Source organism: Hibiscus syriacus, unplaced genomic scaffold, assembly GCF_006381635.1.
Source record: "Hibiscus syriacus cultivar Baekdansim isolate YM2019G1 unplaced genomic scaffold, ASM638163v2 tig00116962_pilon, whole genome shotgun sequence".
Lineage (NCBI taxonomy): Eukaryota > Viridiplantae > Streptophyta > Magnoliopsida > Malvales > Malvaceae > Hibiscus > Hibiscus syriacus.
Genome location: NW_024063488.1, coordinates 688,546 through 711,076, shown reverse-complemented (window position 1 = coordinate 711,076; position 22,531 = coordinate 688,546). Strand labels below are relative to the sequence as shown.

The following is a 22,531-nucleotide window of genomic DNA, read 5'->3' as shown; positions in this document are numbered from 1 at the left end:
ATTAACTCAACAGCTCCTGATACTGAGATGCCTTCTGCAGGCGACGTCGGCTCCTTCGCAAAGGAGCTTGCTGTGGCATATCTGATTGTGACTTCTCGGTGGACTCGGTGGGATGTGGTACTTCAGGTTGCTCTTCTTCCATCGGTGTAACATGTTTCGGTAAATCAGGGTGTTCTGCTGCCAGGGGTTCAACAAGTTGCGCTGGTTCTGGGATATTAGCGAGTTGGAGGTTGGCTTCTTGATCTGCGTCAGGTGACACAACATGGACGGGATCAGGGTCATCGGTCTCTTCAGTATCAGCAGACTCTTCAGGTTCAGCGGGTTGGGGACTCTTTGCACCGTGCGACTGAGGGGCATCAGTATTGGTAGGATGAGGTGCTTTTGCAGATGCCTCGGCATCATCATTCGGTGGCACGAGTATGTCAGGGAAGACAGGAATGGTGAAGTTAGAGTACGAAAGGAATTCTATCAAGGCACTGGTGAGAAATTCATCTCGGCGTTTGGCATAGGCGAAATATGTCATCAGTTTTTCAGACAGCTGCCCGACATGCTCGTGAGTGCGCTGGACTTCCTTCTCCAAGGCATTTGAATTTGCCTTGGCATGTTGCGATGATGAAACGCGAGATGTGGAAGCCTTTTTTTCTTCCCTTTTACTTCCTTCAGTCCCAACAACAAAGGAACTTTTGCTCTGGTAATTCCAGCAATACCCGGTAGAATCTCATCAAACATTTCTTCATGAACCTTCTTCTTTCGATATAAGCCGGTGATGAGGTTTGGAAATACCAGGGCACTGGCAGGTAGCTTCAGACACAGATGAGCTTGTTCCACTATAATTTTCCCCACATCGATGGTTCGCCCGAAAATGATTGAATGCAGCAAGAGCATTCGCTGGCATGACACAGTAGTGTTGTGGGACGTGGTTAAAAGTTTGTGCTTCATGAAATGATTCAACAACTTCACTTGTGGGAGTAGTCTCTCCTGGTCCACGGTCTTGCGAATTATTTGCTGCCCATTCCATTGCGTATTCGGAAGACAAAGGTCTTCCAATATGCCTTGGTAAGTTTGGTTGTCAGCTTCTTGCGCAAAAGATGTATGTGATCTGTAATATCCTGCATATTAAAGTAACAGTTAATAGCGAAAGAAGTAAAACGAATAGAGATACCGCGAACCGTCACGGTATGCTGGTTTGGCTCGGATATGTTGGAATAAAACTCCTTCACTAAAGTAGCGTTGACGGCGGCGGGATGCTTGGCAAATTTTTACCACTTATGCTTCGTGACCATGTCGAGAACCTCACTCTTGAAGGCATCGTCCTCCTTCTCGGAGAAGACAAACCCCAACTCGAAAAAGACTCGCCGGTTCTTGATTGTTTGAAACCGTTCACGGGCGGGATCATCCACAAACCGTGGTGGCGAATGTGGCACAGGGGGACGAGAACGGACCATCGTTAATCAGAAAAGAGTGAAAAGAAAGAAAGAAGATAAACTTGGGGTTTTGGACGGTTATGGTGGGTTTGGTTAAAGAGAGAAGAGGAAGATAAGATAGGACAAGTCAAGGAAAAATGAAAAGAAAATGAAGATAAAACAAGAGATGAGATTAAGTGGGGGATAGAAGGAGAAATTGTGGGGTCTAGGCGGGAAGAAGACAAAAATTAAAAGTTAAAAAGTTTTAATCCTAGGTAAAAGTGAAAAAGTTCTCTCCTTTTTTGAATCACTTTTGCCGCCCAACTTTCACAAGCTTCCTCCATACTCTTCACGTAATGGTCATGTGGAAAGTATCTTGCACAAAAATAAAATAAACATAATTAATTAAAAATGAGAAAGACTAAACTAATGGTAGAGTAAAAATTATTTATGCACAGTAGTAAATTTAAAATGTCAGGGCATCCTTAAGATGCCGGACCCATGTCGACATCATGCAAGAGTAGTGCCGACTTGTCACGCGCAGGTGGGATTCCTTGGTAAGCCTTCAGGCGTTGGCCATTGACTTTAAAAATGGATCCATCGTCCAGGTTCTTGATATCAACAGCGCCATATAGGTAGATATGGTAAACTTTAAACGGTCCCGACCAGTGTGATTTTAGTTTGCCAGGGAAGAGTTTGAGCCTTGAGTTGAAGAGCATCACTTTTTGGCCCTTATTAAAATGTCGTGGCAAAATATTTTTGTCATGCCACTTCTTAGTCTTTTCCTTGTAGAGCTTGGCATTTTCATATGCTTGCGCTCGAAACTCCTCCATTTCATTCAAGTCGAACAATCGTTTCTCCCTAGCAAGTTGTGCGTCAAAGTTTAGCTTCTTGATTGCCCAATATGCCTTGTGTTCCAACTCAACCGGGAGGTGGCAGGCTTTTTCATATACCATCTTAAAAGGCGACATTCCCAGAGGTGTTTTGAATGTTGTCCTATAGGCCTATAATGCCTCATCGAGCTTGGGGGACCAATCTTTCCTTCGAAGGTTCACCACCTTCTTAAGGATTTGTTTGACTTCACGATTGGACACCTCAGCTTGCCCATTTGTCTGCGGGTGGTATGCTGTGGCAATATTATGTCATACTCCATATTTTTGCAATGCATTGGCAATTAATCTGTTGTCGAAGTGGGTGCCTTCATCACTGATGATGGCTCTCAGTACTCCAAATAGAGTGAATATATTCTTGTGAAGGAACTTGAGCACCGTCTTCGAGTCGTTCCTCGACGTAGCAATTGCTTCAACCCACTTCGAGACATAATCTACCGCAAGCAAAATGTATAAATCCCCAAAAGAAGATGGGAATGGTCCCATAAAATCAATGCCCCAAACATCGAAAAGTTCTATCTCCAGACTATTTTACAGTGGCATTTCATGTCGTCTGGAAAGGTTTCCAGTGCGCTGACATCGGTCGTATGCCTTACAAATTTCATGGGCATCTTTAAATAACGATGGCCAATAGAAGCCCGATTTGAGGATCTTTTCCGCAGTCCTCGAGCCTCCAAAATGCCCTCCATAGGTTGTTGTGTGGCAATGGTATAAGATATTGCGTTGCTCCTCTTCGGGGACACACCGTCTTATCATTTGATCGGCACATTGCTTGAATAAGTACAGCTCATCCCAAAAATAGAACTTGGCATCATGCAGAAACTTTTTCTTACCCTGGTTGTTTAGTTCATAAGGAAAAACACCACAAACAAGAAAATTAACAAGGTCAGCGTACCACAGAATTACTGTGGCGTATAAAATTTTTTCGTCGGGGAATTCTTCTTTAATATAAAAAATGTCATGGCATTCTGAAATGTTCTCTAGCCTAGACAGGTGGTCTGCAACCTGAATTTCAGTACCCTTTCTATTAACTACCTCTAAGTCAAATTCTTGCAATAGTAATATCCATCTAATCAATCTAGGTTTGGCATCTTTTTTGTTCACTAAATATTTTATAGTTGAATGATTGGTGTGAACTATAACCTTTGTGCCTATCAAGTATGGCCTAAACTTGTCAAATTCAAATACCACAGCAAGTAATTTTTTCTCAGTGGTTGTGTAATTGAACTGTGCATCTTTTAAGGTACGGCTAGCATAATAAATCACATGAAAAATTTTACCTCTAGTTGTCCGAGCACAGCTCCCACGGTAAAATCACTTGCATCGCACAATAATTCGAACGGTGCCGTCCACTCTGGGGGAACTACGATCGGCGCAGAGATAAGTCTTTGCTTCAGCTCTTTAAATACGACATGGCATTTTTTATCGAACAAAAATGGTTGGTTCTGTTGCAGCAAGGTACACAAGGTCTTGGCTATTACGGAGAAGTCTTTGATGAATCTTTGATAAAATCCAGCGTGTCCAAGGAAACTCTGAATGCCCTTGACAGAGTTTGGTGGAGGAAGTTTCTCAATTACCTCGATCTAGGCCTTTTCAACTTCAATGCCCTTTGCAAAAATCTTGTGACCCAGAACAATGCGTTATGTTACCATGAAGTGGCATTTTTCCCAATTCAGTACCAAGTCGGCCTCTTCGCACCGCTTCAGCACCTTTGTCAAATTATCGATGCATTTTTTAAAGTCGTCACCAGAAACATAAAAATCATCCATAAAAATTTCAAGATAATCCTCAACCATGTCAGAGAATATGGCTTGCATGTAGCGCTGAAAAGTTTTCGGGGCATTACAGAGTCTAAAAGGCATCATTCGGAAAGCATAAGTGCCATAGGGGCACGAGAACGTGGTCTTCTCTTGGTCCTCTGGTGCGATGGCAATCTGGTTGTACCCCGAGTAACCATCCAAGAAATAATAAAATGCCTTGCCAGCAAGTCGATCTAGCATTTGATCGATGAACGGCAAAGGGAAGTGATCCTTCTTGGTGGCCTTGTTAAGCTTACGGTAGTCCATGCAAATTCGCCACCCGGTGACCGTGCGAGTAGGTATCAATTCATTGTCTTCACTCGTTACTACGGTCATGCCCCCTTTCTTGGGCACGCATTGAACGGGACTTACCCACGAACTATCCGAAATGGGGTAAATTACTCCAGTGTCAAGCCATTTGAGAATCTCCTTCATCACAACTTGCTTCATGATTGGGTTCAATCTCTGTTGTGGCTCCATGGATTTTCCATGGCATTCTTCCAACAGGATTTTGTGCATGCAGATTGTTGGACTTATTCCCTTCAGATCTGTCATCGTCCACCCCAATGCTTTCTTATGCTGTGACAAAACACTTAGCAAACTAGTTTCTTGGTTAGGAGTAAGGGCAGAGGAAATAATCACAGACAATGTCTCATCACTACCCAGATAAGCATATTTAAGATGTTGTGGCAAATTCTTAAGTTCTAAGGTAGGAGCATGCTGTAATGAGGGCTTGAGAGGAACAAACTCTTCAAAGTTTAAAGGTTCAAAATGCGTACCTGGGATAGCCTTGAGAAAGCTAGCCTGCTATTCCTCTGATGAAAAGTAGTTAGGCTCTTCGGCCTTTAAGTCTTCTAGCAGTCCATCATTATCACCCAGCTGAATGAAATTATCATGGAAAAATTTATCTGCTTCTTTTGCAATTACTGTATCAACCTCTAAAATGCTCTGACATTCTTTAGAATCATCCATGTACTTAAATGATCGGAAAACATTTACGGTGACATGTTGATCGGCCACTCACATCGTTAGCTATCCCCTCTCACAGTCGATCAGAATACGACAGGTAGCTAGCAAGGTTCTCCCTAAGATTATGGGTGTTGTGGCGTCAACCTCACAGTCCAGAATCAGAAAATCGACAGGAAAGACGAACTTGTCAACCCGTACGATGACATCTTCAATTCGCCCCTCTGGAAGAACGTGCGAACGATCAGCTAATTGCAAGATGACTAAGTTGGGTCTCGTATTTCCTATCCCGAGCTGGACGAATATTGACTTAGGCATCAAGTTCACACTTGAGCCAAGGTCACATAATGTCTTCCCGACAAATTTATCTCCTATTAAACATGGGATGATGAAGTTGCCTGGATCATGTCTCTTCGGTGGTAGCTTACTTAAGGAATAGAAAAATTCGTTTACCGTGGCAATTGTTTCATACTGCTCAACTTTTCTCTTCTTGGTAACAATCTCCTTGAGAAATTTAGCATATGTGGGCATTTTTTCCATAACCTAGAAAAAAGGGACATTGATTTGCAGTTGACTCAGAATGTCAACGAACTTTTTAAACTGGATATCCTTTTTATGCTTCTTCAGTCTTTGAGGAAAAGGAGGTGGGGGTCTAGCTTCCTGCACTGACGGGGTGCGAACAGAAGTTGTCTTGGCATTATTATTTTCCCCCTCAGTTTCTTTACTTGATAATTCCTCAGCATTTTTCTCTTTCATTGGTGCTTCTTCTTGCATTTCTTGATCAGCTTGCTTGGTGTCAAGGGGTGAATCAGCCTTTGGTTTTCCCCCAAAGTTATTCTCGACATTAATTTGTGTACCACTTCGGAGAGTCAACACACTGTAGTTCTCCTTGCCATGAGGTTTAGTGACTTCAGTGTCACTTGGTAACTGTCTTGGTTTGTGTTCTTGTAATGCTGCGGGAATTTGACTAACTTGACTTTCCAGCGCCCTCAGCGACAAACTATGACTCTGGAGTAGTGCTCCTTGATTTTTGATGGAGGTCGAATGGTCTTGCAGCATTGTTTTTGTTGTTGCAATAAATTCTTGCATTGTGGCTTCCAGAGAACTTGTGTTTGATGAAGATGGTCCTCCTTTATTAGAATTATGCCATGGCATATTTGATTGATAACCCTGAGAGTCATTGTAATTCTGCTACCGAGCTGGTTAATGGGCATTGTTGGATCCTTGATTTCCCCATGAAAAGTTTAGATGTTGACGCCATCCAGGATTATATGTGTTGGAATAAGGGTTGTTGTTACCTCGATTAAAATTGCCTACAAAGTTGATGGATTCTTGATTGGTTGGGCAATCACTCTCGTTGTGATTGCCGTGGCATAATAAACATACTGAATGAGCTGCCTTCACTTCTCTCACCTCACTTGGTCTTTGTAAATTCTTCAACATTTTGGTGATTGCAGCAAGTTTGGTGGACACGTTATCTTTAGAATCTAGATCGAAAGCTCCATGTGACTTGCGCCCAGCTCCTAGCCGTGTGGATGAAAATTGACAATCATTAGTGGCAATCTTATCCAGAATGTCAAATGCCTCTGCTGGTGATTTGTCAAGCAGCGTCCCATTTGCCGAGGCATCTAGCATCATCCTCGTGGGTGCATTTACTCCATTATAGAACATCACCACTTGGGTCCAATCTTGAAAACCATGATTTGAGCACTTATGAAGCAATGCCTTGTATCGATCCCAACATTCATACATCGACTCGTCATCAGCTTGATGGAAGGAAGCAATGTCGTTCCTCAATTGAGTGTTAATATTCGGAGGATTATACCGCAGCAAAAAAATTTTGCACAGATTTATCCACGATTCAATTGAACCCGCTAGAACACCATTCAACCACACCCTTGCTCGGTCACGTAGGGTGTAAGGAAACAACTTTAATTTCAGAACATCTTCGTCAACCCTTGTTGGCGGAACGAATCACACACCTCCAAGAAGTTGTGAATATGATGTCTGGCATCTTCATTTGGCATGCCCCCAAACTGTCCTATAGAGTTCAACATATTGAACATGACGGGTTTAAGCTCGAAATGGGCTGCCTGAATATCTAGGGCCACAATTCCAGGATTTAAATCTTATAAGATTGAATTTAAGTGATCATGAATGGTGTGAGGTCTGGCTGCATTCCCAGCATTTAAATTTGCCCCGGCATTCTGATCCTCCTCATGGCCAATGCCTTGATTTCCGAGTTGGTACATGTTTACACGTTGAGCGTGTCTTCTGTGTCTAAAAAGCCTCTCGATTTCAGGATCAATAGGTTCTAATGGCTCTTCAGGATTACTTCGGGTGATGTACCTAGAAAAATAAATGAAGAAAAATTAAGGAAAGTAAAAAAAACATATTAAGCTAACTAAAAAGAAAATATGAACAAGCAAAATAAGAATGCTATGACAAATCAATTTAACTTCCAGTTGCCAACTCCCAGGCAATGGCGCTAAAAACTTGTCCGCTCTTTGTGAGTACTAAATATGGATGCGGATATGTGTGCAAGTATATACAATCGAACAAGTAATAAAGTGATAAGTCGAGTGTCGTCTCCACAGGGAATTAGGGAAATCAAATAGGTTTGTCAAGGCAATTTACTTTGTCACCTAAGTAAAGTTAGTGATGGTATATATAAATGATAATGTTGTGGCAAAATGGAATGACTGATGCGGGAATGGAATGATGGTGGTGTGGTAGTAAATGGATATGTCGTGGCAAATGAAATTGTAATACGTACAAGGAAAATGGAAACGTCAAGGCAAAATAAAAATACAAATACTGGATTTAATTTATAGGACTTTAGCTTTCTCACACAACTAGCAGCATGGGAATGAACGATGGGAGTCACTAGGAAAACCTAAGTCTATTTCTATGAATGGTATTTCCTCTATGCTTAACCTGCCCGACAGAGTCTACTAAAGTTCCCTCAGCTATCTCTAGGAAGGGACTCGACAGATTAAAGATGTCCTGGAAAATCCGATTGGCGTAAACCCCTACAGTGATCCTATTGATTCAGATAACAGGATATGTCTCGGTAATACCTTTTTGCAACAGCATTAACATCTAACCTATCGTTCATGCACAACTCCTTTTAATCTAATAAAATCCTAGCCTTATCTATAAGGTGGATTAGGCCTAGTTACTACCTAGAACCCCTTGTTTATGTAGTTCCTCCCTAGTTTCTCTCAAACACTAAGGATATGTTACCTAGGTATTCTCTCAAACCCTAAGAATCTCCTAAGGAATGGCTACTCTCGTAGCTCCTACAACCTTAAGGCATTAAACTCCATAAACAAAATAGATTATAGCATAGAAAAATCAACCATTCATTGAAATAAAACTTAAACATCCAAAATAAACTCCCACCAAATAGGATTAGTTCATGGTGGAGTTCGAAAAAAGCAAGCACAAAGCAAGATTATCCGTTCCTTACAACCCAAATAACAAATATGAAAGCAAATAACAAAGGGAAGGAGAAAAGGCCTTAGGCGTGCACTGTAGGAGCTTCCCTCGGCCACCACGAACTGCCCCTAGCAAACTAGCTCCTCTCGGATGTCTAGAATGCCACTCTCTCAAGCTTGTCATGGAGAAATTCCACGGCAAGACGGATTGACTGAGAGAGGTGAGACCTTCTCACTCTAACTTTTTAAGCTCAAACCAGTATATAACTAAAGTCCTCTTTAATGTGGCTTCATCCTCTATTTATAGGGGAAACAAATCCTAGGACTTGATGTTAACTATCCTAGGAAACCCCAAAACCATAGTTGAGTTACTTGGGAGCCGAGCAGGACAGTCTATGATGCAGCCTGGGTAGCTGGCTGATGGATCGGCAAAATCCCGCTGCAGGCGCCCAAGGACAGGTAGGATCTACAGGGTTAGCTGGCGTCATCATCAGAAATGGCGGGCAGAGCGCCGATCCCTCCAGGCGGATCTTCGAGGTGGATTTCTCAGGCAGAGCTCTCGAGGAGTCGGATACAGCTGGCTGCAAAAATATCTTCTCGCACTTACAGCATTTTCGAAATGCCAGTTGAACTTGGCAAATTCATTTTGCTCAGCAATATCCTTATGTCACGGCATTTTCTTTCCTCTTCTTCTTGCTATCAATACCTCCACATCATCAGACAAATACCTTTCCCGTAAAGCAAAATAAAATGCCACGGCAAACCGAAATCCACCACATGCAACTAAATGCTTCTAAATGCGTCTACATGGTCCTAAATGAGCCTTTAGACATCCAATAACTTAAGTAAAAAGATCTCAAAATGTGGCCTTTTACGGAGTTATCACACTACTCCGATCAAGCAGTGCTTTCCACCCCTATTCTACAATTCGTTGTTCTTGAAAATATTCAAATAACATATTTACAGAATATTGGAATATGATACAAGTAATAGAAAAAATATTAACAAACATATTTTTATTACCTAAAAATAAATGAGATTAAACACAATTTATAACATATATATATTGAGGTTGAATACACATGCATATATATAATATCTTACCTATATACAACCAATAATAATAAGTATAAACATAAAAAGATAGAAAAATAAAGAAAAAATAAAATTATAAAATTATAAAATAAATAAATTATAAAAGACTTAAATTAATAAATAAGTTAAAGCCTAATAACAGGACTAAGAAAATAATAAAATGTGCAATAAATTCATAGGATTTAATATTCGAAACTAAAAAATAGGGTATAAAATGAATTTAGTTTAAAATCTAGGATCTACAACACCAATTAAACACTTATCTTCTAAACAAATCCAAAGAACCAAAACGAAAGTCTCGTAAATACTATAACCAAAGTCCAAACACCATATATGTATGAATACAAGCAATCATAGGCTAAAATATAAACATATAAAAATGTTGTAACCAAAGTTGAATAATTTCATAAATGCATCTGTCATAAAAGAGGATTAAAATAAAAGTACGAATAAATAAATGCTCAAAATAAAAAGAAATAAATTCCATTCAATGACCGAAATGCAAACTTTACAAAAACACAGCACCGAAATGTAAACTTTACAAAAACACAACCCTTTTTCGTGATTACACCACACTCTGGACCCAAAGAAACTTAACACCCAAAACGATGTCATTTCACACCAAACGTATGACCCAAAAACAAAGTTGAATCGGTTGCCCCCTCCCCCCATAGAACAACGTCGCATTGGGATCTGATATAATCCCCTTCAGGGGTCATTTGAAAATCTAATATCATTTCATACCTCCCCCTTTTAGCCGTATTCTCCCCTTCTTTTCTCTCTATTCTCTCACGAGAGATAGGGGAAACCCTCTCTATCGCCACTGATTGGGTTCAAGCCTTGACCCTGGCCACCACATCTCGATGACCATGGGATAAAACACGTTCAAAATAGCCTCACTAGACCCAAACCCTTACGGTTGAGCCCTCATCTCAACCCTCATATGTACATAAATCTAAAAATAATACCCCAAACCCGAAAGGTAAAATATTTACCTTTGACGTCGATAATGTATCCCTCCAACGAAGCAAAGGTGGACAGATCTCCCTCAAAGGTAAGTTTTTTTTTAATGTACTTGGGTTTTACTGGGTTCGAATGAGTTTTTTTTCTCTCTTATTTTTTTGTTTGGTTCTTGTCCCCCTTTCTCTTTTTTCAGATATTTTTCTTTTTTCTGGGTTTTTATGTTTTTGTTTTTCTTTTTTTCGAACTAGTTTTTCTTTTTTCTCCCCCTAATGGTTTTCCCCTATGATTTTATGGTTGCATGTGTGATTTGTGATCTCTGTTGCCTAGGAGACAGGATATTATTATCCTATTCTCCTTGATTGACAAGGTATGATATGCCTTGGATAAAAATATGATTTTTTTCAAGATTTTCTTGGATTTTTTGACTGATTTTGTATTTTCTGTAACTGTTGATGGATTGGTTGCTGACTGTTGGCTGGGGAAGCACTCGGCGACAGCACACACGACTGGGGAGTAGGACGGTGAAGCTCACGCTCTGGTGGGTAGTTGAAGATTTGTTGGTAGTGGTTGTTGATATTTAGGGTTTAAAATCCTAACTGATTTGGGTTATAAACGGGTCTAGACCGGGTCAAAACTTGGGTCGGGTTTGATGTAATCGGGTCAACTTTTGTTGGGCTTCGGCTTGTTATATATTAAGCCTGCAAAAATGTAATTAAATTTTGTTAATATAATAATAATAATAATAATAAATCGTAACTTAAAACCCTGACAAAACGGTTGTGTACACGCTTCAAATTTGGCAATGTCTCTTTCCTTCCTCTTTTGCCGGTCTTAGTGGAATTTGTGGACAAAGTCCAAACCATTGCCGAACTCACCATATTTTGTTTTTTAATCTCATCACCTTTTTAAAGTTCATGCTGTAGTAGTGCTTTAGTTGCCAACTATTGGGCAATAGCGTCTATATAAAGCTCATGAAGAAGCCATTGATGTTGGTTTTCTTAAAGGGCATTTCAGTTTTTCAGCAACCATGTTCTTGTCTTCTTGCATTTCCCATCCTCTAATCTCACCCAAGGTTTGCTTTCTTACTTTTTTATTTAAAAAAAACCCCTTTTGAGGCTTCTTAAGCTTTTGATTTGTTTCTTAATCTGCGTGTTGCTGAAAGTTTCTATCTTTTTTTTTTTAATGAATCTGTGATTTGCTGAAAGTTTCTTTTGGGACAATCTATTTGACGATTTCATAGGCACATTTCACTCTAGTTTCTGCTAAATCTGAAATGTGGGTTTTGGCTTTGGAGAGTTTGTCTTGTTGAACAAAAAAAAAACTAAGACTTTATTGTATTGGAAAATAAGTTAAAGGGATTTCGGCTAATCTGCATGATAGACATAAATTTCACTATGTTTTTGCTTTCTCAATCGACATATTAGAACTTTGATTGTACCGAAGCATACTAAAACCTGCAGTTAGGCTTTCAAAATGATTATATTTTCATGTAAAATTCTTATTCTGAAGTCTTGCTTTCCCTTGTACTTGGTTCCTTCTGTTGGTTTCTTTAACTTTTCCTCTTTTTTTTCCTCACACTTTCAACTTAAACTAATAATTCATACATCATTTAAATGATAGGCTGGAGTAGTATCCCTTAATGATTTTATGAGAAAAAGAAGTATATAATTGCCTATAATATGAGGGAATATTATGAGTTAAAACTGAAAATAAATATGGTCTGCTTTCTTTCATTGTTTGTCTCACATGTTATTAATTACCAGAGCATGTTAATGGTTAAAGAACTTGAGTTATGATGAGCCATGTAGTGGACTTTGTGTAATTATGCAGCGTATTAACATGTTGACATTTTCCTATTTAACCTTAAAGCTAGAGGTATCCTTAAATTTGGGGTTTCTTTCTTTTAGATTAGTCACTTTGGGCAGCCACGTAATCTTTGCCGTAGTGTAGAAGTGGACGAAAGATTCACTTCTGCTCTCAAAACCAGGGCCACAGATCATCCTAGCCAGCAAGCAAGATTTGGAGCTGGCTTACTTGGTGAATGGAGTTTTGCTAGAGGAACAAGACTTGTTATTAGTAAAAAAGTTTCAACGTTTGTTCCCTTTAGAAAAAGCTTTGAAGTACAAGCTTCATGTAATTCTTTTTAGCACTTACTTTTCATTTGCTTTAATTGTTTCATAGTTTTCAATCATGTCACATGGTTAGAATTTTGTGAATCATCCACTATCTTGAAACAGGAGGTCGGCCTTCTTAGACAGTCGCTTACAGTCTTCTTTGCTGCTCACCATGGCCCTTCTAAAGCTCGTTTATCTTAACATAATTTCACCTCGAGGATTTCTATGAATATACTCTTTTGGCTGTTAAAGTCATACCTCTCTTGCAACTAGTAGAATTTTTTATCAATTCCTAGTATTTATCTGCTAGCAAAGTTTATCTGCATTAGGTCCTTCTTGCTGTTACTTTTTGGCGCCTCACTTATTGTATGTAGCAGAAACCAATATTTTACTAGAAAAAAAAAAACGAAAATCATTGACCATGTGCTGAAAGAGTGAAGAAAACGAAATTGATCTGCTTTTGACATAGGCTGCTAAATGAAGCGTCTGACATATTCTAGAGGCTTGTTCCACATGTTATTCTTTCCTATATAAATTATTGCTGCTCAAAGGTTGTGAAAATGTCTAAATCAGATAGTTCTGTTACTGTTTCCTTTGTTTTGTCATTGCTGATTTGTGCTTGGCCGTTGGATCAGTTTTTTCCTTTTGCCACTGCCTTTGTGCTTACTAGTGTCCTACTTGCACCCATCAGTGGTTTACAACAAGTATGCTGATGCTGAAGTGCACTTTAAATGTCCTTATTTTGTAGGATGTACGCGATATGTTGAATATTGTTAGAAGTCGACATTGCTAAGCATTTTCTTTTGTTCTTCCTAACTGGTATGTTTTGCAACACTTTTACAGGGTTGACAACTTCTCAAATTGCCAGCAGCATGTTTACCTTGGGAACGGCAGCTGTTCTTCCATTCTATACTCTCATGGTTTTTGCTCCAAAAGCTGAACTGGTAAGTTTCTAATTATTACTAGGGAAATCTTACGTATCATTAGTCTCTTCTTCTGATTTCCTAGTTCCTCTTCACCATTTATAGCTTTGTAATCTGAACTTTATGTTGGTGCAAATTCTGTTGGAACCGAAGTTTTTCATTCAACTTTTCCTTGTCGGGGACATTGTTTTATGTGTTTTCTATGACAACCATTTCAATATATTCCATAATGGTTTAAACCTTTACGGAGAGAAGTTTTGGTTAACCTTTATGGTGGTTTTTATATATATTGATACACACGCTCCTGTGATACACCAATATTTTGCATGAAACGTGTGTATATTTTGAGCCGGGCTATATATCTAGCGAAATTCATGTGTTTGGCTTGCATAATTATGAATGCAGACTAAAAGGACTATGGAAAGTGGTGTTCCCTTTATCGTGCTTGGGCTTCTCTATGCATATTTGCTATACTTGTCGTGGACGCCTGATACATTAAGGCTGATATTTGCTACTAAATACTTGCTGCCAGAGGTATATGTTCACCGGAACTTACATTATATGACCTATCTTCTGTTTGTTTTAGATGTATACGATTGTTTACGATGACTGCAACTTGCGTGCTCACTTTTACATGTTTTTTTTTCTTGTCACCCTGAGTTTTAGCTATCTGGTATGGCCAAAATGTTCTCTAGTGAAATGACGTTAGCTTCTGCATGGATACATTTATTGGCTATAGATCTCTTTGCTGCAAGGTATCCATCTCTCCTTTTGTTTCTCCTGATTTTACGCTCAAGCGAGTAATCAGTTCAAACTTCTGAGTTCTGACCATTTTGCTTCATTGTTCAAATCCAGGCAGGTTTTCAACGACGGACTGCAAAACCAAATCGAGACTAGGCATTCGGTTTCTCTTTGCCTGTTGTTTTGCCCCGTTGGAATTGTTACTCATTTTGTTACCAAAGCACTTGCAGAAACTGCTGCAGGTGACAGACATAGAATGCACTGAGATCCACTGTATTTAAGTAACATGCAACTACTAATCCCTTTGTATGGAATAAATTGTGCTGTCCCTGTAATTTCACTTGGAACATCATCAAAACATCAATTTCTCCTGTTTCTTCATGTTTGTCAAAGCAATTCATTAATAATTACCTCTCCCTTATCAAAGTCGGATTTTTTTTAAATACGATGGGAACCGAAGTAAAAAAAAAACTCTATCGAGGAGAGTTTCTTAGAAGCACTGAGAAGGCTAAACTTAATGAGGATGAAAACATGAACTATTAGGATATTCACATTTCACTAAAAAGCAAAAGGTTGGAATTAATAGTTGGTGGGTAAATGCCCTTATAGTTGCACTGTAAAACCCATAGGGTTCCTGTATCTTAGCCAAATATGGACCTGGAAACGATTGATTTTGGTTGGGAATATTATCTTGTCGAATTGCATTACTCGAATGATTGTGAAAAGATATGGTAAGTTTGTAACCCTAACACGTTTCTGCCAGAAATTCGACGCAGAATTGGATAAAGTGGCAGTGAAGATTACAAGAGGTACTACCAACTGAACATTTTGACACGAAACCATTTTTTTTAATAATTTAATATGACAAGATAATATATATTTATAACTTTTTTTAACCAATTGACAACACACGTACACCTACATACGTAATCTTATGATGTAATTTTACTCTATTGTGTGTCCCAAGTAAACAAAGAATTCTTTTTATTTGATAGCATTTGTTGAAAATCAGTGTCGAGCTCTGGCTTACGAGGGTATTAATAACTTGCTTTGTTTGGTAAATAATGAGGCATAAGAAGATTTTTGTCTCAACGCCAGCTATATCAATTGAACAACTTGTTATCACCCTCGAGAACAACACAGTGCTTCTTCGCTAAATCACAGTTTGTGTTCTTTTTTCTTATATTATTGTTTTTGTTAGCTAGATCGATAAGAAGTTTCTTCCGATAATCTCTTAACAGCGACACATGTCTGAAACAACGACAGGAAAATAAGTCACCAGCATTTATTTGCCAATGACTGATCTTTCAACGTGAATGCAGAATACCAACAATACAAACACATAAAACTCATAAAGCAGATCCATACAAACACTAAGTACATTTTTTACAAACTCGTCCCGAGCATTCACGAGCCACCAAACCAACATTCCAAAACATCATAGTTTAATGCAGATGTATTATCTCATCTATCAACAGATTATAACCTTGGAACAATTTTTCATCAATTAGCAAAAGCCGTCTGACATAAAAGTAGATAGAGCTGTATCTAACACCAATAAATGATTAAATCTAATCAGTTAAATTAAACCCTTCAAGGGCAAGTGCAAGCATTATCTTTTTACCGAGTTGTAAGCTATAAAAAAAAGGTAAATTTGAAACAATATTACAACCTTGGAACCTATTAAATGCTACACTAGGGTCAACCGTCTAAATTTGTTTTAGCATATCAACGATTGGCTCAAATGCTAAACCATTTTGACAGTAAAGAATTTAGGCAGGGGATTACCTGGCTGGCAACTGATTAAAGCATTGGGATTTTACCACCCATCATGACCAATAACTAAGGGTAACAAAATCAACATCTTCACAATAAATGCTGCAAGAAAATTGCATATTCATGCATAAAACCTAGGTTGTCGCTGCAAAAAAAGGTAGAACGGTCAGCAAAAAAACAATCATTACCACAGAAAAGAGGACAAATGCTCTTCAAATGCCAAACACCCCCCTCTCGCTATATATATACATATATAGATATATTTCCAGTGCTACCCCAGTGTTTCTTTGGTGAATGTTTCCACAAGCTCTGAGGCCAAGTCTTATTCACTTCTTCCCCAAAAACATTTTAACTGATGGAAAAAATGTCAAAGTATCTTTGACTGTCTACTTAGATTTCCCTTAATTATATTCAGCTAACCTTGATAGTCTATATCCTTTTTTTATTAGAAAAAATAACTCCTTATCTTTCAGAAAACAGAAAATATTTTACTGAAATGACCTGCTTCCCCACACCATCATTGTGCAGTTTCAAGTATCAGAATGAACTGGCCATTAATCGATATAATTCACTTCATACTACCCACCCAAAATCCCAGCCATGCAGTAAAATGCTTCCAAAACCACATATAATAGAGGGACAAGGAGTTCGATGTGTACACAAGAACATTCTTCACATACCAGAACAGCACAAATTAAGTTGGAAGAGAAGACATCTCAAGTTCATCGTCCAGCATCCCATTTGATATATCTGGTTTTTGAAGAGAATCTTTCCTAACACGTTCCAAGGTAGTTGCTTCATATATCCCTACAAAGTTATGGAGAATCAAAGATAAGATCCCTTGAAATTTAGTCACATTAACATTGCTGTGCATTGAAGCTTTTTACCCTTTTTTCCAGAAACTTCAATAATGAGTCAAGAAAACCAAATTTTACCGCAAAAATAAGCATGAGAAAGAGCTCCTTCGTGGAATCAATGAGAAGTGATAAGATGGAAGGGTAGCAGAATAAGATTTCATTATGATCTAATATGTTTTGAGATAGACATAATAGTCTATATCCCTTCTGGTGATACATTTGCCTGGCAAGATGTGGTAGATCCAACTTCTTGCTTTTTTTTAATAAATAACAGGCCTGTGATATAAAATAAAGTAAAATTTGTGGCATATCCAACGATTAATAAAAAAAACTTTTATACATGATTCCTTCCTATGTGTTTACAGTCTTTTGGGGGCCATCCTATGTGTAAGGGTTGAAAGCAACACTATTTAGATCAAAAGGGGAAAAAGATACTCCAAAGGAGATGCAGCCTTCTTCATCCATAGCTCATTCACTTAAAGAAAAATGAAGAAGTTATACATACCAATGCCTAATATTGAGGAACAAATTAAAAAGCCCGGCAAGGAGAAGTCCATTTTATACGCAATCTCCATGACAATTATGCATCCTCCAGCTGCCATTAAATGTCTTGGAGAAGAGAAAACCACATGCAACCTATGAACGAATGAAGTAGCTGCAGTTATATACAAGTCTTACATTGCATTTAGTCAAAAAGCTTAAAGCTGAAATAAATGGAAGTTGTCCAAGCAAAATTACAATCAACAAAATAACACCCCTCCCATCATTTTGTTTTTTTTTTTAAGGATTACTTGAATTTGAGTGTATGCACTATGCAGAACCTAAAGGGGGGAAAAGGAATGCAAAGGAATGTAGTACGAGGGTTCTGGCACATTATATATGCACAAATCTGAAAATTTTGATTAAATAATGCAACAGGTTCTTAAAAACTTGAAAAATTATAAATGCCATTGCACTGCTTTATCTACTGTCATACTTCTCCTCTGCGATGCTGTCAACGTAGAATATCAATATTATTCCAAAGAGAACAGTACTCAGAAAAGGCCAGGCAGAAAATGGCAGTTCCACATTGCTGTCAGAGGATCCCTGAAGTTTTCAATTTACGCAGAGAAGAACAAAAAATTGTCAAAATAGATAAGATCCATAAAGATGAAACTAAACATGTACACTCAATGAAATTACAACAACGAATAGGAATAGCAGAACCCTTACAATGATAAAGTCCCACATGGCCACAGGGAATAGAAAAGATGTTGCAGAAGCAATGGTTATTGCATGAAGCCGCCTTTTGAGTTGATTCTAAAGGCAGGAAATGCAACAATAAGAAATTATGTTAGTATCGAGGGGGTTGGAGGCTAGTAGCTGATGACTTTCAGTTGAAAAAGAGTCTAGAAGATAACTACAGATGCATTAATTTCAATACCTTGAGTGAAACCCGCCTCGCAATCACCCTTCTCAGAGCTGATAAGATCCCCGCCAAGGTGGGAACCATCATTTGACTCATACCCAATACTTGTTCAGTCTGAACCTCTGAATCAAGGCTATCTTTGAATGGTATTTTATTGTTAAGTTCATCAAATCAAACTTGAATAATCAGAACATGAAAATGAAGATAACTGTCTAGAGAATACAGAGAAAAATCAAATAAGATGATATTAAACAAAGCGCCTAATGGATGGTAATATCCTAGGGACTAAGATTTGAGAAAAGCCTATAATAGGATATAGAATGGAGAAAGTGCTGCAACAGCCCAGCCTTGAGATAAGAAATAAAAAGATGCCAACATCGCAATAAGCCCACCAACCTGGTAAACCATAAGTAAAGACATCAATTATCAGATATTTCATCAATTAATGTTGACGCTGAGGACATATTAAATTTGATCCTAATAGCATCACTGATCTCAATTCTAAACAAGTATGGCAATAAGACCAATGTGCTGTCCAAATACTTCTGAAGAAAGACAACCCCAGACTATGGAGGCACAAATCTCTTCTACATGAATATAAATATCCAATTAGCTATAGACTGTAGTCAAATGTGTTTACCTTTTTCCAGACATGGCCTTTTCTACCATACAATACTGCAGATAATACTCCAAGAACAGCACCAGAATACTCCGCCAATATAGCTCTAGAGAAAACAAAAAATGAAAATTAATGTAGCCATGAAAACCATTAGAAGTTTCATATGGGTTAAGGACCGTGATAAGATTGAACAGAAAGAAGAAGATAAGCATGGAAGCAGAAACAAAAACAGAAATGCTTTGAAAACCCAAACTCTGCAGCTGAGCTAATTTGAAATAACAAAGGTTATATATATGTTAAATATATATAACATTAAAATAAAGCATATTTAGTAAAGTATGTAAATATCAGTTTATATTTGTGAACTTAATTTATATTACAAATTATATTTGTAAACCAATGTTCTTGGGCTGTTGACAGCTTCCTCTTTTTCCTCCTTGGGATAATATTAGAAGGAATGCCTGAAGGGGGCTCCAACTCAAGAGGACCACAAATAAGCAACAGGCCTCCCAAAAATGTCCGTGTGGTATGTATGTTTGAGAGAGAGAGTTGAAAATAGAGTCTAAGAAGAGAGAGAGTTCAAAATTGAACCTAATATGTCATAAATTAATGAACTTCCAGAGTGTTACCTAGAAATTTAAAGAAATCTTAGAAACTGCAAGGACCATGATAAAAGAAATTTTGCACAGTTCAAATTAAAACAAAATGCATTATATCGTGTCAAACATCTGGCCTAAATCAAATAGCCTATAAGCAATGAGTCACAACCTAACATAAGGCCTACCAAGTAATCTATGAAGATGAGGAGACCCAAATTATCATGTGCATGCTTGCCAATATTTGGGAAAATTTCTCATAAGGCTTGGACTTGTGGGTTAGAATTTGTGCAAGATGCATTTTTCTAACAACAGATAAAATAGGGTTCATGGTTCATTACAGAAACTATCCAAGCAAGGACGAGGTTTGACACTACAATAAGACATTTACATGCATTTTGCACAAATATAAATAATTAAAATGGAAACAGTAAATTTCAGGATTCCTAAAATGTTTTAGGTTGAAAGCATAAGTATTTCTCATAAAATCAATAAATAAATATTTACATGTCTTGTATAAGCTAATAATAGGAGAAAATGGAAAGGAAAATATACTGGCACTATTTCTATAGGAAAGTTATATTATGTTTATAAAGCATAGAAAATTCCAAAGATACCCTCTTATATGCTCAATCTAACTACACCAAACATGTTTGAGACATGCAAACATAAACAGAAGAAAAATTTTCTAATGCACCAGAAAGGTACCTAAGTGGTCCACATGATTTAAGCCCCTTTCCCCACAAGATGAAGTATAAAGCTGTTATTGCTCCATTAATTACAGAAGGAACAACCTGAAAGTTAACAAATAACGATGACTTCAAAAAGGAACAGATTAAGGAAAAGTATACAAGTTAACACTCTTTCTTCTGATTGTTATTCCTTTCTCATGAAAAGAAGCAATTCCACTACACCTGTGTATTTGAGAGTGGTCTCCCCTTCCAAGGCTTTTGTAAGAGTAAAAATAAGATAGATGATGGAACCAGACAACTGAAGATAAAAAGTATCACTGAAGCTCCAGTCTGGTTCAGGTACCGATACATGGAGTAAACTGACCATATTCTCAAGAAGTTCCCAACAATGTGGATTATCTGCAATGGAGTTTGCCTACAAGTAAAACAATTAATGGTAAAATCATCTAAGCACTAGCAAACTAAAATAAAATACAATTAATCCATATCCAAGTATACGAAAACGTTATTATATAACGGTGTTCCAAATGTACTTTAATATTTACATTTTATTTATATAAGAAAACATTTATTTCAATCTCCAACTAAATAATTCATTCACTGTTAAGAGTTTAATACCTCAATGATCAGACTTAAGCTGCACCTTATGCTTTCGCCTTCCAAAACATAAATTCTCCCATAAACTACGTAGTAGTACTCAACACTGGTAGAGACAATCATTCAATCAAGTTTCTAACAAATTATATTTTCAAGGGGAACATTCTCTTAGCCTAAGCCATATTAATTCATACATCAAGTCAACAAAGTGAGAAGGCATATCAACAATGAAAAACTGAAATCCCACTAATGGAACAAACATGTAAAATGCAAAGGCAAAGCTCTCGACCAACATTAAGCCAAGCAGACAATTAAAAAAAATCAGTCGAAAACCTTTAGCTGGTTACTTCTTTAATCAAGCAAATTGGTAAGCTACAGATTCAGTTTAGTAATGCTAAACACGCTAGAAGCTAAAAAAAGGTAAGGCGCCGTTTGGTTGCCAAGAAAATGCCGGAAAAGGGGAAAGTTAATTAAATTTGTAGGAATTTCATAACATCATTTTAAGGAAAGAAAAAAACGGTTGACCTAAAATCTGCAATATAAACATAAGATTCCAGCTTCTCATTCCTCCACAGTTTTACTTTTTTTCCTAGAAAACCAAACAGAAAATCTAGGGTTCTAATGAAAATCAAATTGAAAATTGAAAAAAAAAAAAGAGAGATTTGTTTTATTTGAATACATACCTGAAATGAGGCGATCCACGAACCTCAGAGATTGGTCTTGGGGACATCATCTTCAAATAGAAAAAGAAAAAAGAAAAAAAACGAATTTCGTATCTGAAAAGGCGAATATTTATAGCTTATTATGAGAGTGTGGTCTAATTTGGATTAGGAACAGCTTAAACAGAGATTAATTTCTGATAGTCAGTGTTTAACAAGCAAAAATAAAATGATAGGGAAAAAATTGGAAAACACATAGGACTCAATTGTTTTTGGCTGGGCTAAGTTGGAGAATTGGGCTTTAACTGTTCCATTCCTTCTTGTTTTTACTTTGTGGTTTGACCGTTCTTAATTTGATTTTAAGTTTTCAATTCTTTTAGTTTATGTAAAGAGAATGAATAAATATTGATTATTTTAAATAGGTATTATTCTTTAATTTATTTTTTATTTATTTTTCTAAATTTAATTTATATTTGTACTATTTTTATGCCATGACAAAATTATTTTAAACTCACGTAATAATTAAGTTCTTTTCTTATTTTAATGCGTATGTAACCAAACATAGCAGTAGTGTGTTTCAAAAGTCACAAAATATTTATATAAAAAAAAAGAAATTAGGGTCCATTTGGTTCTATAAAATATATGTTATTTTTATTTTCTTAGAAAATAAAAATGTTAAGAAAAATGTTTGAATGCAAAATTAGAAAATGATTTCAAGAAAATAAAATTAAGTAAAAATATAAAAAATATAAAAAAGATGTTTTCAGTATTTTCATTAAAATTATTTTGAAAATTTAAAAAATAAGAACACGAGATATAGATTTTTAACTTAACTTACATGAGTTAACATTATTCTAACAACAATTTTTTGACCTAATGGTATGTAAAACACTTAAACTTTTGCAAAAAAAAACTAGATTTTTTTACACTCAAAATGGTCCTTAAATTATATCTTAATAATTGTTTATATTTTATATTTTAAATTTAAATAAT

At 37.2% G+C, this 22,531-nt stretch overlaps 2 protein-coding genes across 3 annotated transcripts; one reads left to right on the top strand and one right to left on the bottom strand.

The window, feature by feature from the left end:
- Positions 1 to 2,429: 2,429 nt before the first annotated feature.
- Positions 2,430 to 21,692, bottom strand: LOC120190635 (zinc transporter 5-like). The gene is made up of 12 exons (XM_039193679.1): positions 21,563 to 21,692; positions 20,505 to 20,697; positions 20,299 to 20,384; positions 19,016 to 19,100; positions 18,693 to 18,771; positions 18,391 to 18,521; positions 18,180 to 18,266; positions 17,944 to 18,053; positions 17,473 to 17,603; positions 16,791 to 16,917; positions 15,959 to 16,255; positions 2,430 to 2,444 (listed from the first exon to the last, which is right to left on the bottom strand). The coding sequence occupies exons 1-10, from the start codon at positions 21,610 to 21,612 to the stop codon at positions 16,805 to 16,807; spliced, it is 1,065 nt and encodes a 354-aa protein (XP_039049610.1). The 5' UTR covers positions 21,613 to 21,692; the 3' UTR covers positions 2,430 to 2,444; positions 15,959 to 16,255; positions 16,791 to 16,804.
- Positions 11,389 to 14,715, top strand: LOC120190636 (protein ABA DEFICIENT 4, chloroplastic-like). Of its 2 annotated transcripts, XM_039193680.1 has the most exons (6): positions 11,409 to 11,628; positions 12,464 to 12,689; positions 13,514 to 13,614; positions 13,999 to 14,127; positions 14,260 to 14,348; positions 14,449 to 14,715. In XM_039193680.1, the coding sequence occupies exons 1-6, from the start codon at positions 11,584 to 11,586 to the stop codon at positions 14,597 to 14,599; spliced, it is 741 nt and encodes a 246-aa protein (XP_039049611.1). In that variant the 5' UTR covers positions 11,409 to 11,583; the 3' UTR covers positions 14,600 to 14,715. The 2 variants fall into 2 exon arrangements, with proteins under 2 accessions (XP_039049612.1, XP_039049611.1); XM_039193681.1 differs by lacking the exons at positions 13,999 to 14,127; positions 14,260 to 14,348; positions 14,449 to 14,715 and adding an exon at positions 13,699 to 13,947 and having other exon boundaries at positions 11,389 to 11,628.
- Positions 21,693 to 22,531: the final 839 nt, after the last annotated feature.